This window comes from Sturnira hondurensis, unplaced genomic scaffold (assembly GCF_014824575.4).
Source record: "Sturnira hondurensis isolate 20B ecotype Veracruz unplaced genomic scaffold, ASM1482457v3 Scaffold0011880, whole genome shotgun sequence".
Classification (NCBI taxonomy): domain Eukaryota; kingdom Metazoa; phylum Chordata; class Mammalia; order Chiroptera; family Phyllostomidae; genus Sturnira; species Sturnira hondurensis.
In genome coordinates, this window is record NW_028084511.1 from 975,890 (window position 1) to 993,293 (window position 17,404).

Sequence of the window (17,404 nt, forward strand, 5' to 3'; positions counted from 1 at the left end):
TTGATTTCTAACACTGTGTGTACTTGATGGGGGTGTTGAACCTCTGATGGTGCCCTAGGGTGAGCTTATTGGCCTCTCTTACTAAAAGAGCAGTGGCTGCTACAGCTTGTAACAATCTCAGGGGGAGGGAGAGGGGGACTGGATAGAAGAAGGTAAAGAGATTAGCCAAAGAACACATATGAATAGCCCACAGACAGAGACACCAGTGTGGTAAAGGCTGGGTGGAGAGATGGGCAAATGAGGGGGGTAAAATGGGGAGCATCTGTAATAGTGTCAAGAATGAAACAATTAGAAAACAGACAAACAAAGGCACAATCTATATCCCAAGACTTATACTGGAATCCTTAATTTATCTACTTAGCTTTCGATTAAATTTTTTATTTTATTTACTTATTTTTAGAGAGAAGGGAAAGGAAAGAGAGAGAGGGAAAGAAACATCAATGTGTGGTTGCCTCTTGCATGCCACCCACTGGGGGACCTGTCCTGCAACCCAGGCATGTGCCCTGAATGGGAATCGAACCAGTGATGCTTTGGTTCACAGGCCGGTTCCTCAATCCACTGAGGCACAACAACCAGGGCATTGATGATTTTTTTTTTCCTCTACTAAAATGTAGAAGAAAACTATGCAGTAGAAAAAAACTTCTGTAGTTTAACCACATCCCCTCATAGTTAAACTGCAGAATCTATTCCACTCATCTTTCTCCCTCTGTAATAAACAACTCGCAGCCTGCAGCACACTGGAGACAAATTTTCTGTAAAACAAAAATGATTCTTACAACATGTAATGTTTCTCCAAAGAGGTGGGTCATGCATAGACACCGAAGATACGTGACCATTTACTGAATACTGTGTTTGATTTGAGAATATTAAAATGTTATTTTATAAATTATGTACTATGTTACTTTTGAAAAAAATTAAGAAAACAAAGCCGCCAGCCAGCTGCAGAGGTTTTAGTTGTTCTGAGAAGTAAGTTACTGGCCTTACAGTCACACCTAATTTATGGGTGAGAACTCCAACTGCCATTTCCTATTTTTCTGCTGCCATAGGGTAAACAGTTTTTCTAAATTTGGCATCGCTAAGGAGGGTGCACTTTTTAGTTTGACTTTTAACTCTTTGAAGGCATGTTGACATTCAGGGTCCTGTCTGTAGGCCCTTTGTTGTCTCCCTTTAAAGGACTGCAGTGCTTAACTGAGTTAATGAAGACAAAGTTCTTTTTCAATGTAAACATCACGGCACATGTGAAGGATGGTTCAATTGCATTTATTTTTAGCAGCATGAATTCAATGACTTCAGCAGAACCCATGGCCAATACTGTGTTTATGGCAGCACCCCACAATGCACATTCTGTAATCCCGGGGAGCACGACTCAGGTGACCCTGTATCCACACAACCAGCCTCAAGTCAACCTAAGTCCTGGGAACCAATCTGGCCTGCAGACACCTGCGAGTGCACCACCAGCCCAGGGAATCTTCAAAGAGGGCAAAACCTTAGGGGTAAGTGAGCATTCACACCACAGTCTGGGGACCACATTGCTGGACTCAGGGGAGAGAGAAGGGTTAGAAATACAGGAACGGACAGCAAGTGGAGCTGGAGCTGACCCAGCCTTGCCAAACTCAGGAGTATTAAGAAGGTCAGCAGTGGAACATCACCAGGGCCTCAGTATGATGCCTCATATTTTCTAGGTTTGGCATTTTAGGAAAGAGAAAGAAAAGCAACAAAGAAGGAGAAAATTGAAAGGTTTTTCCTGTTGCAAAGAATCCATGTTGATCATGTGGCCTCTGGAAGATAATGGAGCAGCAAGTGACCAAAAGGGGGAGTCTAAAGCCAACATCCTTGAATGGAATCTTTGCCTGATGGCAGCAAAATAAGAGCTCACAGGGGTTACCCTGAGTAGGACAGGGTAGGAAACAGCTGCTGTTTCTGCAGGAAACAGCTAGGTAATGACACACAAGGATTCTCATCCAGGCTGCCCAGATTCATATTCTAGCTACACTTCCATATACCACTCATGGAAATATAGATAAATATAACCTGTATGGAGGGCTAACTGTATCTGCCAAATTTTAAAATACCCAATAATTCCATTTCTGAGACCTTGTCCTGTGGACCATAGTTCCATGCACATGAGAAATATGGCATTCATTAGGTTATTTATTGCGGCCATGGTTTATGATAGGAAAAGAATGGAAACAACCAAAATATCCATCACTATAATACTGTTTATATCAATGTATTATATACCCAAGAATGAAATTTTGGAGCTATTTTTAAAAATGCTCCTTCATAATAATATGAACCTACCTTTGAGCTATATCATTAATGCAAAAGTAATTAGAGGTAGATATTACATATAATTTACCACCAACTGTGCAAATTTACGGAAATAATGTATTTGTATTCACTGCCAAATTTGTAGTATATACACATATACATATATACATATGAGTGTATACATACCATTTGGGCATTAATATATAGTACCTTCCTAGAGATGCCATAACATAGTACTACAAATGGGATGGCTTAGAACAACATACATTTACTGTATCACAGTCTGGAAGCCAGAAGCTTGTAATCACAGTATCCATGGGGCCATGCTTCCTCTGAGGCTCAAGGGGAGGATCTGCCCTGGCCAGTCTCCAATATTCCAGTGATCTCGGCCTAAGGCAGCATAACTCCAACCTTGGCATTCTCCTGTGTGCATGTGTGTCTCTTCACATGGCATTCTTTTGAAAAAATAGCAGTCCTAGAGGATTAGGGACAACCCTATCAGAATACATCTCATGTTACCTAATTACACCTAAGCAATCCTATGAACAAATGAGGACCTGTTCTGAGGCCCTGGAGAATGGAACTTCAAAATATCAATTTGATAAAAGAGAGCCAGATAAAACTCCATTCAAAACAATATCCCAAAGAAATGGGGTGAGCAGAAAGACTTATCTGCAAAGATGTCCATCACAGTGCTGTGTATAGTATGAAAACATAGAAACGATCTGACCTGCAATATCTCTGTGCCACCTGCTCCAGAGCTGTTTTGTACTATCAGTGCAGGTGTCTGAAAAGTTAATGGAAGGTTATGCACCAAAGTGCAAGTGGTTGTTATTTCTAACTGAGGAGAGATTACGGGAAGTTTTCATTTCATTTTTACATTTCCCATATTGGTTTTTTAACCAAGAGAAAATGTATTAAAAATACAAAGGAGGCAAGGGAGTGTGTTGGGGAAAAGGACTGACCACAGAAACACAGGTCTCAGCTTGTGGTTCCCCTGACAGGCCCTCCAGATCCTGATTGGGCTGCTCCACTTCGGCCTTGGCAGCATCCTGGGGACCACCCTATTTGTGGGCTATGAAGCTGTCTCCTTTGTGATAGGCTGTGCCTTCTGGGGCGGTATCTCGGTAAGTAATGAGTCACCCTGCAAGTGAGTTCCCAAAACTGACAACACACTCAGGGCCACCTTGTCAAGCTGTGTACTTTGCTGCAGGACTTTTCCAGGCAAGAGAGCATGTGGGCTGTGAACTCAGCTCAGGCCTTGTTCACTAAGAACGTTGGTCTGCTTCACAGCCAGAACCAATACCACAGACTGGGAGGCTCAACAGCAGACATTTATTATCTCACATTTCTAGGGGCTAGAAGTCCTAGATGGAGGTGTCAGCAGCGTGCTTTCTTCTGATGCCTCTCTCCTTGGCTTGTAGAGGGTCGTCTTCCTCCCTGTGTCTTCACATGGTCTGTGTGGGCCTATGTCCTAATGTGTCTTCTTATATGAACACCAATCATATTGGGTTAGGGCCCAGCCATGTGACAACCTTTAATGTCCACCAACTCTTTAAAGGTCCTACCCTCAAACACAGGTGCTCCTCAGCTTACAATGGGGTTATGTCCCAATAAATGCATCATAAATTAAAAACATCCTAAGTCAAAAATGCATCAAATACTGCACTGTGCAGCGTATGGGTTTTTCACCCTTCTGACAGAGCATTTGACATGGAGCTCTACCTGGCTGCCACTGTCTTTCATCACAGGAGAGTATCTCACTGCATACTGCCCGCCCAGAAAAAAATGAATATTCAAAATCTAAAGAAGAGTTTCTACGGAAGGCATACCACTTTCACACTATTGTAAAGTCAACAAAATCATAAGTCCAACCATCATGCATCTAGAACCATCCCTAGAGTTGCATTCTGGAATTAGGGCTTCAAAAGATGAATTTTGAGGGGATGCAATTCAGCTCAAAATTCCAAGTGACAGCTGTGTAAGGCTCCATGGACCCAGACTGGTCACCTTTCCTGACTAGCTCACCTCAGAAGTCAATAAACTTTCTGGGTCATCAGCCCAGAGGCAGCATCTTTCCTAATTCACACAAACAGCGATGCATTCGGGATTTTACTCAAGTGTTGAGCAGTGCAGGCCCCCGGCCTGAGCTCAGGAGGGAAACATTTCCACCACTTGTTGAGAGTGGATCACCAGCCAAAGAAGAGTCACTAAGAGGGGACTCAACCTGGAATCCACCGATAGCCTCAGAGTCCCACTTTTAGCAAAATATTTTGTACATTACATAATTATCTGTTACTTGAAAGGTCCATCCTTTTTGTGACATTCTCAAGGTGATTGGTAACCCTTAAAAAGTTAAGAACCTCAAGTCCTTTCCCTTCTCCAGGGTCTCGCCTTTATGATTCTCTTGCAATCTCCTCAGTGCCCTGCCTCCTGCACACACAGCCACTCACAGTCCCTCCTTCTCCTCCCTCCCACCACCCATCTCCTTTACCTCCCTGCTATAACACACTCTGTCTCCAGAATCACACACTTATCTGTGACTCAGTGCAACTTTTCTCACAAATAGCACAACTCCAGACTAACCTGGGCATCAACCAAGTCAGCCTGTGCTATAAAAGAGCCTGGAGTCATTTGTCACCCTCCTGCACATACAGCATCTGTTAAACAGCAGGACTTATGTTCTTGGAAACACTTTTGTCTGGCGCTGGCTTTCTCTTCTTCCCATTCATGTCTCACCTCTGAGGCTGAAGTCGCCTCTCAGTTCTACACAGACCCAGACTGGGAACTCAGCCCAAATGCCTCCACTCAGCCACAGGCACCTGTGTCTGCATAACAGGCTGCAGTGGGGCTTGAGGTCACGGAGAAGATAGCACCACAGACACAGAGCAGTTGCTATTGAGCACTACAGTCTCTCATATCTCATATTCTTAAGTGCCCTGTGGCTGCCCCAGTATCTCAGATGCCTTAGTGGCCATCTCTTCTTCCACCAGGATGCTGCTCAGGGCCCAGCAGCCCTCATGACACCCCCTTTCCCTTTTTCTGCAAGGAGTTTTCTCTTTGTTGCCTTCTTGGCTCCAGGTCTATCTTTCTATTTCCTCGGAATCATTAATGTCTTCCTACAAACCAAGACCTATCTCCTTGGCTTCCTCAAAGGGACCAGCAGGAACATCACAAGTCCAACCTTCTGTTTCCTTCACTCCCCATCAAGTCTCCATAAACTCAGGAATATAAGATTGAGACTTATTATTCACTTACAGGAAAATTGCCATTCCCGCTAGAAGGTCAGGCAGCCAGAGCAAGTTTTCATTGTGAACACCCATTCCCCTTACATGGGCCATGCATCTACTCTGAAGGGGAGGGAGTGTACAATGAGGGTTAAGATCATGACATCTGGAGCCAACTACCTGGATTTGATTCCCATATCTGCTACTTGCTGGATGGTGTCAGGTGTGTTACTTGAAATCTCCAAGCCTCAGCCCACCCTTTTATAAAATGGGAATAGTAATAGTGCTTGATGGGCCATTGTGCAGCTAAATAAGGCAAGGTTGGAAGCACTTCATGTAGGGCTCAGCAAATGTTTCATTAAACACTGGCCAAGGCCCTCTCAGACCATTAGTGACAGCAGGGCATCCCATCAGCCACTGTGCCTGCAGAGCATGAGTGCTGAAGTACATGCACACAATGGACCCCACCGGTCTCGTGTTTGATGTTCAGCACCATAGAAATGCAACATACATCTCAGTAACCAAAAGTTACTGAGATTCATTAAATTATAGACAGGCAAGGACAATGTTAGGGAATCTCTTCCCTGTCTCAACAACAGCCCCCCATGCCTGACTGAAATTTTGGGAGGAGATCAAGAAGTTGTGCATGTGGGGAAATAAAAGATATGGAAAGAAGAAACTTTCTAAATGCCTACTGTGTACAAGACCTACCGAGGGCAAGCTATGACAAATATCAGATTCAAGAGACTAATTATCTAATGACAATGACACTTAGGAGGAAGACATACAGTTTTTCTCATGTTGTACATGAGAAACTATACACTTAGAGAAATTAGTACCTTGCCCAAGATCACATGAGTTTCACACTAGAATTTAAAACTGGGTCCTAGAATTTAAAGCTGGCTCTATCCTAGAATCTATATTTATATTTATCCCAATTCAATGCCCTGCTGTCTAGTGTAAAACAGTTTCCTCATTCATCCATTCATTCATTCATTCGGGTTTTTTTCCCATGTTGAGCTGGAACACCCAACAGAGGAACCTAGGATGTGTGAGAGAATTATGTGTGTGACCATAATCCCTGGAGCCTGAAGGGGGGACCAGACCATTGACCTCTCTCTAAACTCTCTCTTCTCTGCCAGTTCATCATTTCAGGATCCCTGTCAGTAGCATCAGAGAAGCAGCCAAATTCTCCTTGTGTGGTAAGTCACATCCTGGATGGGCTCTCCCAGCTGTGGAACTATAGCAGGGACACACTACAAAGGAAAGAAGGTAACACATACTCCCTCTTCCATCCCTGTACCTACTTATAAGCAGACACAAGGAACTGACATGCATGCTCACTCATACTCACATGCAGGACCACGCCAACCTGGCCAAGTCACAGTGGGAAAGAGTCCAGAATATTCAGGGGGAGGGAGAGAAATACAGCTACCTTGTTAAGGCAACAGGGTGTGGGAAGAGAGAAAATCAGAGGATCTTACAGGAAGAGACAGAAAACTTCCTGGGGCACAGGACTCCCCTCCAGCAGAGCAGGGCACTGACACTGCCTGCAGCGCACACAGCCAACCTCCAGACACTTCTACAGGGAAGCCAGGGCAGGCTCAGGCAGCAGCTTCCCTAGGAATCTAACCAATCAGGGTCTATGAATCAAATGATCAAGGCTCTGTGGTCCCCGAACGAAGGTCCAAGAAAGTCCCTTTCTTTCTCCCACAGCAGGTTACCTAGGGCAAGGGGCCCCTGAGAGGGCAGGTGCCACACCACATAAGATCTATGTGAAAATCTCCAAAGGGAAGCTCTAATTTGGCCTTGACTTTCTACCCTTGGCCCACTTTGGGGAGCATCAGAACCTGTCACATCCCAAGACACTGGGGCTGAATCTCCCTCCTAACTCCCAGAGAATAAATTAGGTCAAGTATGTCCCAAGAATTATCCTGGGGTACTTGTCCCACCAGAAACTTCAGAAAGACGATTAGGCAAACTCAGTGGGAAAAGTCACTATTTAATAGTCCCCTCTCTGGAAGACTGAATCATTTTCCTTAAAGGATCTGAGGCAGGTCTTGCACATCAGACCTGTTTAACTTTGATTCGGTTTTTTTCAGTCTCCATTTACCCACAAACTTTTTTGCAGAGAACACCTCCTTACTTGCCGCAGGTCTAGAGTTCCCAAAATTCACATTAAGAAATGTTTATTGAGACTCTGCTCATCTCCGCTATAATAGTCTTCCTCTCTCACCCTGACCCTTTGTGTCTTCTTCAGCTGAAGGGCTGCGTGGGCATGAACATCCTCAGTGCGATCTTTTCTGTGCTGGGATCTGTGCCTATATCGTAGATATATGTGTCAACTCCAAATTTATTGACTCCGACAGGAAACTGGTGAGTATCCCTCTTGACCAGCACTCTCCTGGGTGCAGCTCCACTGGGTTTAGAAAATCTCTGAAAGGCACTGACCCCCCAAGCTTCTTCACCAGGAACTACAGCAAACAGAGGTGCTGCTAGAATCACAACACAGTTTAAAGTCTCTGGCCTGGAGACTTATTGCTGTGTTACTTTAAGCATGTAACTTTTCTTAGTCTTAGTTTCTACACTTTTAATCAGTACCTACTTTTTGACACTGTAGAAAGAATTAAATGCAGTCCTACATATAACACACAGGTACCCACCAACCTGCACCTCTTCTCACAGGGTCCTTCTCTCTCATTACTACGGACAAAGGTGTCAGCAATGGTCTTTTGTACAGGACCAGAGGATGAATATTTAAGGCATTGCTGGCCATCTGGTCTCTGTAACAACTACTCAAGCCCGTGTGAAAGCAGACATAGAAAATGCATAAATGAGTGAGTCATCTCAGATTCTAGGCCAGTGACATCCCACAGATATATAACATAAGCCATGACTGTGATGTTAAATAATCAAATTCTCAACTGTAAAATGAAAAAAGGGAACAAGTGAAGTTAGTTTTCATAACATTTATTTAACCCAGTGGATCCAAACTTCTCACTTCTATATGTGATCCATGTAAAAAATTATTAATTCAATATATTGCATTTTGGGGACCACGCCTTTGAAATCCAGTGTGTGTTTTGCATTTACATCACATCTCAAGTCCTCAGGGGACTCCTGGTTACTGGATTAGAAAGTGAAGCTACAGATGAATTTCGTGTAAACACAATGACTCCCCCTGCACTACACCCTGTCCTCCCTGCCCACTCAAGGTTATCACTGCTAGTGCTTCTCCCCTCTCTCTTGTCCCCCCCTCTCTTCTACACCCACTTCCCACCTTTGCTACAGCTTCTCATCAGCATCTACATACCCTTCTCTTTCCTTCATCTTCAAAAACAAACAAATTACCTTTCAGTTACTGCAGCTACCACCCTAGGTCTGTGGCCAAGTCAGCAGAAAAGAAAGAATTGTCTGCCTCACTCTCTCCCCTCAAAACCTCTCTTGAACAGACTCTAACCACACTTTCAGCCTCACTTCTCCAAAAGCCTCCTCTGCTCAAGGTCCCCAATTTTATTTGGAGACCTCCCAGTGGCTTCCAGGCCCTGCAGCTGGTGTTCCCACACTCATAATGATCATTCTCCTGTCTGTCGCCATTGCTGTTACTTTTCATCATTTTCTCTGGCTTTGTCCTCATTCTTCTATTTCTCTCTCTACTCACTGTTTTGGCAACCTTATCCTGTCCAGTGACTTGAAACACTTTCTCTATGACAATGCCTCCCCACCCCTGTCTCCCAGACTTCAGCCTCTTGAATCCAGTTCTCCCCTCACCATCTTGAAATTAACATACCCAATTCTGATCTCCAGATTCTTCATCCCAAACCTTCTCTTGGGTTTTCTTTTCCCCATTGATGGCAGTTGCATCCTACCAGTCACTCGAGGCAAAAACTCAGTGAAATCATCACCTCTCTCTATGTCTCCTGCCCCTGCCACCAATGCCTCAGGCAGTCCTGTGGCTCTCACCATTACAGTGCATCCAGAATCCAGCTGGAGCTGCCACCGACTGGCTTCTAATCTCAGTTCTGCTAATGATGTTGGAAATCCCAGCCACTCCCCACCTCTGGCCTCAGTACAACATCTGAACAAGGACAGCTAGGCTTCATTACAGCTTTGCAAATGATGATCCAAGAGATGGGGAGCCCCAACGACTCAACAAGCATAAATGAAAACTCACCAGATAATGACTATCTTCTAAGCTGCTTGAGGAGCCCCCTCTGCCTTGTGGAACATTTCTTTTTATTTTTAAATTATGGTTGATATACAAAATTATATTAGTTTCAGATGTACAACATAGTAATTAGATATTTATATACCTTATGAGGTAACCGCCCCAATTATTTCAATACCATTATGATACCACACATAGTTATTACAATATGATTGACTATATTCCCTATGCTGTACTTTAATTTACTTGCCTCTATCTTTAAAACTCTCAATTTGTACTTTTTAACTCCCTTCATTGTTTTCATGCATCCCCCAACCCTTCTCCCATTAGAAAGTATTATTTATAAAGAATTTGGTTGTTAAAAACACATTTCAAAAGGTCCAGCATCATTTGTAAAGGCTCCTCCTCCAAAACCTTCTGTGATTCCTGGACTAAGACATCATTGCCCTGCATTTCCCTTTGCCTGGACACCCTGTCCTACATCCCTGTCTCTAAGTCCTGCCCTCAGCAGGGATCTCTGTCTCCTCAGTGCCCCAGGCAATCTTTTGACTCTTTTGTAGCTCTTATCATGTCTGATGTGAATTATAATCTGTACCTAAATTGCCTTTTCCCTTATCAGATAGTGTCTCTTAAAATGTGTTCTTAGACACTCATACCAAACAGATGTTTAATAAATACTTGCTAAATTTAGGGGGAAGAGAAGGACATTGCTCAGGAAGTTCTCTCCAAAAGGGAGGATTCTCTGAGCAGCTAGCTGTCATGCACGCCATTTTTAAAATCATAATAAAAAACATTTGTTTGGTACCTACCATGTGTCAGACATGTTCACTTTCAAATTTATCCTCTCCTATAATTGGAATCTTAATGATTTGGGGGATTACTCATTCTTGTCCTTTAAAGAATAAAGTGAATTCAACCCTAACTCTCTCTCCTGAAACAGAAACAGACCCCATTCTCCTGGGTATTTTCGGAGAAGAGTGGGGAAGGGCTTAGAAGTTGCCTGGTCCTTAGGTGAAATCTACTACTGCTGAACTAGTTCAGCATGGGGGTCTTTGAACTGACTTTTTCCCTAAATTCAGTTCAGCATGAATTATTTCACTCCACAAAATGCCTCTGTCAGAAGCCAGGAAGGTTGTTTCACTGGCTCACTTTCTCTAAAGGTTCAGAGGGATGGTGGAGGTTTATATCAGAGCCCAGACAACTACCAAAGACTGAAGATCAAACATACCTCACATACCACATGCCTTTGTCTGCAGGCTTTACCTCCCATCCTGTTGCTTGGTCAGTCTTTCTCCTCTAACCCTCTCACTTTCCTTTCCGCTGCTTGTTCATGCTCCCAAATTTCTATTCACTTTCTACAAAAAACATTTTGTCTTTCTCACTCACTCCAGACAACACCTTAGGTCTCATCCCCTGTTCCTGAAATAAGATATCAAGGTGTTGCCCTAAAACAAATGACTACTTTTTCGTGACAAACACCAGTAGTGTTCGATCCTCACCCAAACCTGGTGAGATATTTTATCAATGACATGAGACAAGGTTATAGGACTTTTTCAAAGCCAGACCCATCATCCATCACAGAGACATACTTTGAGGCAGACCTCGGACTCCCAGGGCAACACTAATAACCTCCTGATTTGTTCTGGTTCCAGATCCCTGGCAAAACTACTTCTGGCATGCTGCTCATCTTCAGCCTCCTAGAGCTCTTCATTGCCTCCACATGTGCCCACTTCGGCTGCCAAGTGGTCTCCTATGTGAGTCCCAAGATCCTCAGTGGGTGGAAAGATGCCCCAGAGAGGGTGGAAGCAGAGGGATCTTCAGGCTTCCCCTTCCTGCTCAGGACCATTGGAGTGTGGCAATGTGTAAAGGCATCCTTGCATGCCCCGTTCTCACCAGAGCACCTCCTGTGCTTGTGTTTTCCAGGACACCGTGGTCTACCAGACCGTCTACGTGTCAAACCAAGTGTCCAACCCAGAACCAGAGAACTTGCCACCATCTTATTCCAGTGAGATGCAGCACTCCAAATAGGCCAAAGGCTCTGGAAGCATCTTTCACTGGGGTCAAAAAAATCTGCCCTTTTCATGCTCTTGAAACTTAGCTTTTTTCGTCCCTGAGAAACTAAGCAACATGTCTGTCTAATTGTGTGCACCCTGGACTCCTTTTATTTCAGGCTAGTAAATTGTGCTGCGCCTCTATTAAAAAGGAGTCAGGAATCTCAAGTGAATTTTAACAAAGGGGTCCTCCCTAGGGTAGCCAGGTGTGGGGACATCGTGTGCATGTATTCATGTGCTTTCCTTGTGGGCTTAGGAGTTAGAGGAATAAATGTCTAAATAGCCAAAGCTTCATTCTTTCCATCATTCACTCATTGAATAAATATGCACCAAGATTTCATATGTTTAAGTCTCTTTTATGGCAGAGCAATGGTGAACATGGGTGAACACACCAAGCCCTTGACTTCAAAGAACTTTTCCCCAGAAAACAGACCAAAATGCAAGCAACTTTCTCTAACATGAGGCAGAAGGTAGCGTTGCGTACAGAGGAAGAGGCAAATGATTTATTCTGGCAGTGATGGGGAAAGCAGAGAACAAGTCTGGAAGAGGAATCAACAATTGTTGGAGCATTTAAGGACAGAGTAGGGGATTTATTTTGTTTGTTGTTGTTGTTGGGTTTTCTGCAATAAGAAACTGCAGTGTTGAGAAGATCTTTGGAGACAGTGGGTCATCCACTATCATGATCATTTTTTATACATGGGTACCATGATACAATAGTTCTCAAGAATATTGTCCTAATATATATTCCAAAATTGCGATACTACTATATCATTATACATGGAAGGATAAGCACAAATTCAAAGAGAAATGACTATGTCTATAATTTCCAGATTTGCAGACATTAACTTATATATTGTTATCCATGATGACCAATTGGCTTCCAAATGGTTACGTGACAACAGATTATGGCAGTAACCTCTAAAGTCCAGGTGCCATCAAATTTTCTTCTATGGCAGAAGCCTGACAATAACTTCTTTGCTGGTGGTTGGTGCTACATAAAGAGCATGACTTTACCCTTTATCTATTTTTAGTTGCTGACTTTACTTAAGAAGTTTCCTCTGGATGGCATGTGACTGAATTCCATGACCTTCTGCACAGGCACTTTCTCTGACCAGGAACCTGTGGCTTCCCACCAGCTGCTCAGAAATGGCTGAGGTTCCAAGGCCTTCAGTGGGTTTCCTAGAACTGAGTGGACAAAGGACTTGAACAGACATTTCTCCAAGGAGGACATATAGAAGATCCAGAGACACATGAAAAGATGTTCAATATCGCTAGCTATCAGAGAGATGCAAATTAAAACAACAATGAGATACCACTTTGCACTGGTCAGGATGACCATCATAAACAAAGCAACAAACAACAAGTGTTGAAGAGGGTGTGGAGAAAAGGGGATCCAGTGGGTTTTCTAGACCTAAGTGGGGATTAGGAAATCACGGGCAATAAAAATGGAGGATGGAGAATGTAACATTCTGGTTTCAGACCAGCCCTCCACCTATTCATTTTGTGAGCTGAGACATTTGTTCATTTGGGTCCCCAAAAGGGGCTGGATTGTTTGGACCATTCTCAGAAAGTGAGGTAGTCAAAGTGAGCCTGGCCCTCTCTCCAGTTCCTTCTTTATTGTTGCCTTGCAGTGCTCCACCTGACTCCATACCTCCTCACTCTGTAGATCTCCATCCTCCACCTTGATCCTCCACTCTGTTCTCAGAGCTTCCTTCCTGACTTGTCTGAACTGTGAGTTAACACACAGGCGCCAGATCAGTCCCACCTCCTACAGTGTGGATGGCCTCAGAGAAAGCAACTTGAAACACACTGTATGCTTCTCCAGACAGGTGAAACCTGCCACCTGCACTGCTGAAATCACTAGGTGGCTTGTTGCAACAGACTTCCTCTTCTATCCTACTGCCCACATCATTTGCTCTGGGTTCTAGGTCCCTCATCTCAGAGGGCTTCTTCACCAACTGGGGTGACAGATCACTGCCGCCTATGCGCAGTAAGTTGTGTGCTTGCTCTGCACTTTTCCACAGGCCATTCATTGCACACTTCCATTCACTCCATCCCCTCCAGAAGGATGCCGTGAAAACTGGAAGAGGCCTGGGACATCAATGGATAGATGGAAACACACAGCTGGAGAGGGAAGAAATTTTCCCAGGGTTATCAGCCCAGCTCAGAGCACAGGCAGGACCAGAACCAAACCTCCAGAAGTGTCCCAGACCCAGGCTGAAGGGGTCCACGGCATTGTAGCTGAGACAAAAGAAATTCCCATGGACTCTGGAATCCTGTGGAAAAAAGGGGTGGGAAGCTTCACTCTCAAAAGGAGCCAAAAGCCTCAGCCCTTGCTTTGATGAGCTTTTATGGTCCTTCTGGGCACATAAAATGAAGGTCCTCATTAACTATGCACAATTCCACTTTAGGTGGTTACCTTTTACAGAAAACAAAGGAAAGGGTGCTGCTAATTACATGGATGGATGGAGGATGAAGAGAAATGTTTGCAAATGAAAAGGCAAAAGTGGTTGAACCAGTTACACTGTCGTCTGAAGATTTAGCATGGATTTTAGGAAGTTACTTTGCAGTAAATGTTTGCTGCCTCAATTCAGGGTGAGGCAAGTCTCATAGCAGTCTAGGTACAGTGCAGGCCTGGTTCCCTACTGGAGAACCTATCCATGGGTGTGAGTCCTGTACATCTCCAAGGGGGTGCTGGGCCCATGACTCACAGAACAGTCTCCTATACAGAAGGCCAGTCCCAGGCTCCTTGCAGAAGTAGAGACACCTGTAGGAAAAGCAGGTAATTTAGTTCAGAAGACAGTGTCTCTACCACGTGAACAACCACGACTGTCACCCCAGCTTTCTTCCAGATCTTAACACCCTATTCCAGTGGCAATACTGCTGTCACCAACGTTACCAATGTCCCCATTTTCCCATGCTCAGTGGTTCTGTTTTCACACTTACCTTTTTTGACCTTTGCAGAATTTTGACCCAACACTGTTGAAAACACTGTCTCCTGCTTCTGCCACAGCCTCTCTCCAACCTGATATTTTCTGACTATGAAATTATTGCCATTCTGGCAGAAGGAATACCAGCTGTCTCAGTGACTTGGTTTTCCATCTCTGATACCAATGGGTTGAGCACCTATTCATGTATCTTTTGGCTATTTAGTTTTCTCTTTTTTAAGCCACTTAATTTCTTTCACCTATTATTCTACTGGGTTGCTTGCCTTTTTCTATTTGATTCTTCAGGTCATTGTCTATTCTGCACATTTTCTCTTTGTGTGTGTCTATGTTTCGAGTATCTTCCTACAATATTTTGGCTTCTCCTTTTACTTTTTTTAAGGTATCTTTGATGAACAAAAGATCTTAATTCTAATGTGATCTAACATGTTTGAAATGTTATGATTCATACTTTTTGTGTCATGCCTCAGAAGTATTTTCCTGAATTTCCCCAAGAATTGTTGCAGCATGGAGAACCATGCACAGCAAAGCAGTTCAGCAAAGTGCTGGAAGTCCAGCGTCAGTAGGAAGATGAGCCTGGATTACAAAAGAGGCTACCAGTGCCCAAGAGAACTGCTCAGAATCAAGTGGCTCTTACAGGGGCTAGCAGAAGCCTCCACACACCCACATAGATTGAAGATTTAATCTACAGCAAGAGGACCACATCCTGACACTGAGTTACGTACAGAGGAGGTAACACTCCTGGTGAGCAGAAAAGACAGTCACCTCTGCACTGACAGCCACATTTCAGTTATTGCCTTTGAACCCAAAGCACAACTAGAGGAGAGAGAAGGGAGGGGGCCAATCCCCCATCAACCATCCCACTAAAACCACTGGAGCCAAAACACTAAGTTAGGGCAGAAGGTGAACTTTGACTCACATATGATTTTAAAGGCTTAAAATGATCACTTCTGGGCCTTAAGAGTCTACATGAGAACTTTTCATAACAAAACTGAAACATTATAATAAAAGAAGTGTTTTTATTGGGAGCTCTTTGTTAATTTGCATGAAGCTTTTAAGTTTTTCCTTTAAATTAAAAATAGTCACAGATATCCTCTTTGCCTCCATGTGGAGCAAGAGAAGGGGACCAAAGAGAGAAACCAAACTCCACTCACCACAAGAACTAAAACACCACAAGTCCATTGCATGAACCTGAGTGCCCTTCCCCAGACCCCTGGTCCTGCCTTCCCACAGTGCCTACCGTTCTCAGCTCTCTTGGGTGCCTAGCACAATTGAAACACCTAATATACTGGAATGCATTGACAAAATTTCTAATGCTTTGTGTCAGCTCACGCAAAAAGGTGGGCCTGAAATATTGGAATGCATTGGCAAGCTTAACTAATACCCTGTGATAGCTAACACTACATTTTCTAGCACATGAATTCCCATGGTGGGAGAGCACCAAAGGAGTCCCCAGCAGTCCCACCAGGACTGCTCTTCATGTGTTAGGAGTTCCAGAGTTCTCTTTGCTGCGCACCAGGTCACATTCTGCTCATGTTCTATATCATTCCTTTTTTAATGCCATTTACATTTCTCTAACCCCATTGATCTCAGATGTTCTGCACAGCTGAAAACGTCCATGAGTCTATGGAGCTTTACAAACTTTCTCTCCCATTTTCCCATAAGACGTGTACTTTGTTTACTATGAACAGAAAATGATAGCCCAAACCTAGGATGATGGTCTTCTTAGAAGTCCTCCTGCTGCCTGCGATGCTGTTCAACCTTGCACATGGGTATGTTTCCACTCATCCTGAAGAGGTAAGTTGCAGAATGATCTCCCAAAAGTGAGGTTTGTGTACACAATGTGCTAGTAAGAACAAATATTGAAACGTTGGTGCTTGGAGATAGAAAAAGCTTTATTCAGTTAGGCTGAGATGAGAGGACAAGAGAGGGAAATCTCTCAAATCCACCTCTCTCAAAAAAACAAATGTAGGCTGCCCCGGTCTGCGTTCCCACCAACAGTGCACTCTTTACAATAGCCAAGTGCTGGAAGCAACCTAGGTGCCCATCAGTAAATGAATGGAATAAAAAAGTACAGTAAATTTACACAATGAAATACTACACAGCAGAAAGAAAGAAGGAGCTCCTGCTCTTCATGACAAAATGGATGGACCTGAAGAGCATTATGCTAAGTGAAATAAGCCAAATGGTGAAAGACAAATACCATAGGATCTTACCTAAAAGTAGAACCTAATCAACAAAACAAACAAGCAGGCAAAATATAACCAGAGATATTAAAGAACAAACTAACAGTAACCAGAGGGGAGGGGGGAGATGGATAATGGAGGCAAATAGGGGAAGGATCATCAAGGAACATATATAAAGGACCCAAGGACAAAGGTGAAGTAGTAAAATCGAGGATGGGAGGTGAGGATGGGTGAGTGGCTGGAATAGTGAGGAAACAATGGAGACAATTGTACTTGAACAATTTAAAAAAGGAAGCAAAAATCATATTGATGTAATTGCCTTGAGAATTCTATGAGCCAGGCCTTCTCCAGGGAAGGACAAGTCCTCATGTTTTTATTGGGAGCCATATGTTCATTTGCATGGAGCTTTTAAATTGTTCCTTTAAATTAAAAATGGCTACAGATGTCCTCTTTGTCTCAATGTGGGGCAAGGGGAGGGGACCAAAGACAGAAACAAGAACCCACTTGCCCATCCATCCAATTTTGGCTGTTAGAAGAGTCAGGTAACTGGGAAAGC

At 43.7% G+C, this 17,404-nt stretch overlaps 1 protein-coding gene across 1 annotated transcript; it reads left to right on the plus strand.

Annotated features, from left to right (window-relative positions):
• Window positions 1-1,274: 1,274 nt before the first annotated feature.
• Window positions 1,275-12,055, plus strand: LOC118996935 (membrane-spanning 4-domains subfamily A member 8-like). Its single transcript, XM_037060599.1, has 6 exons — window positions 1,275-1,630; window positions 3,355-3,398; window positions 6,641-6,700; window positions 7,759-7,874; window positions 11,319-11,420; window positions 11,590-12,055. The coding sequence occupies exons 1-6, from the start codon at window positions 1,275-1,277 to the stop codon at window positions 11,692-11,694; spliced, it is 783 nt and encodes a 260-aa protein (XP_036916494.1). The 3' UTR covers window positions 11,695-12,055.
• The last annotated feature ends 5,349 nt before the right edge of the window (window positions 12,056-17,404 follow it).

What these genes read in the sequence shown, in the direction of transcription:
- LOC118996935 (XM_037060599.1), top strand. Translation starts at nt 1,275, where the DNA reads ATGAATTCAATGACTTCAGCAGAACCCATGGCCAATACTGTGTTTATG. An exon ending in CCTTCTGGGGCGGTATCTCG is followed by an intron (nt 3,399 to 6,640) that starts GTAAGTAATGAG and finishes CTTCTCTGCCAG; the next exon opens with TTCATCATTTCAGGATCCCT. An exon ending in AGCCAAATTCTCCTTGTGTG is followed by an intron (nt 6,701 to 7,758) that starts GTAAGTCACATC and finishes TGTCTTCTTCAG; the next exon opens with CTGAAGGGCTGCGTGGGCAT.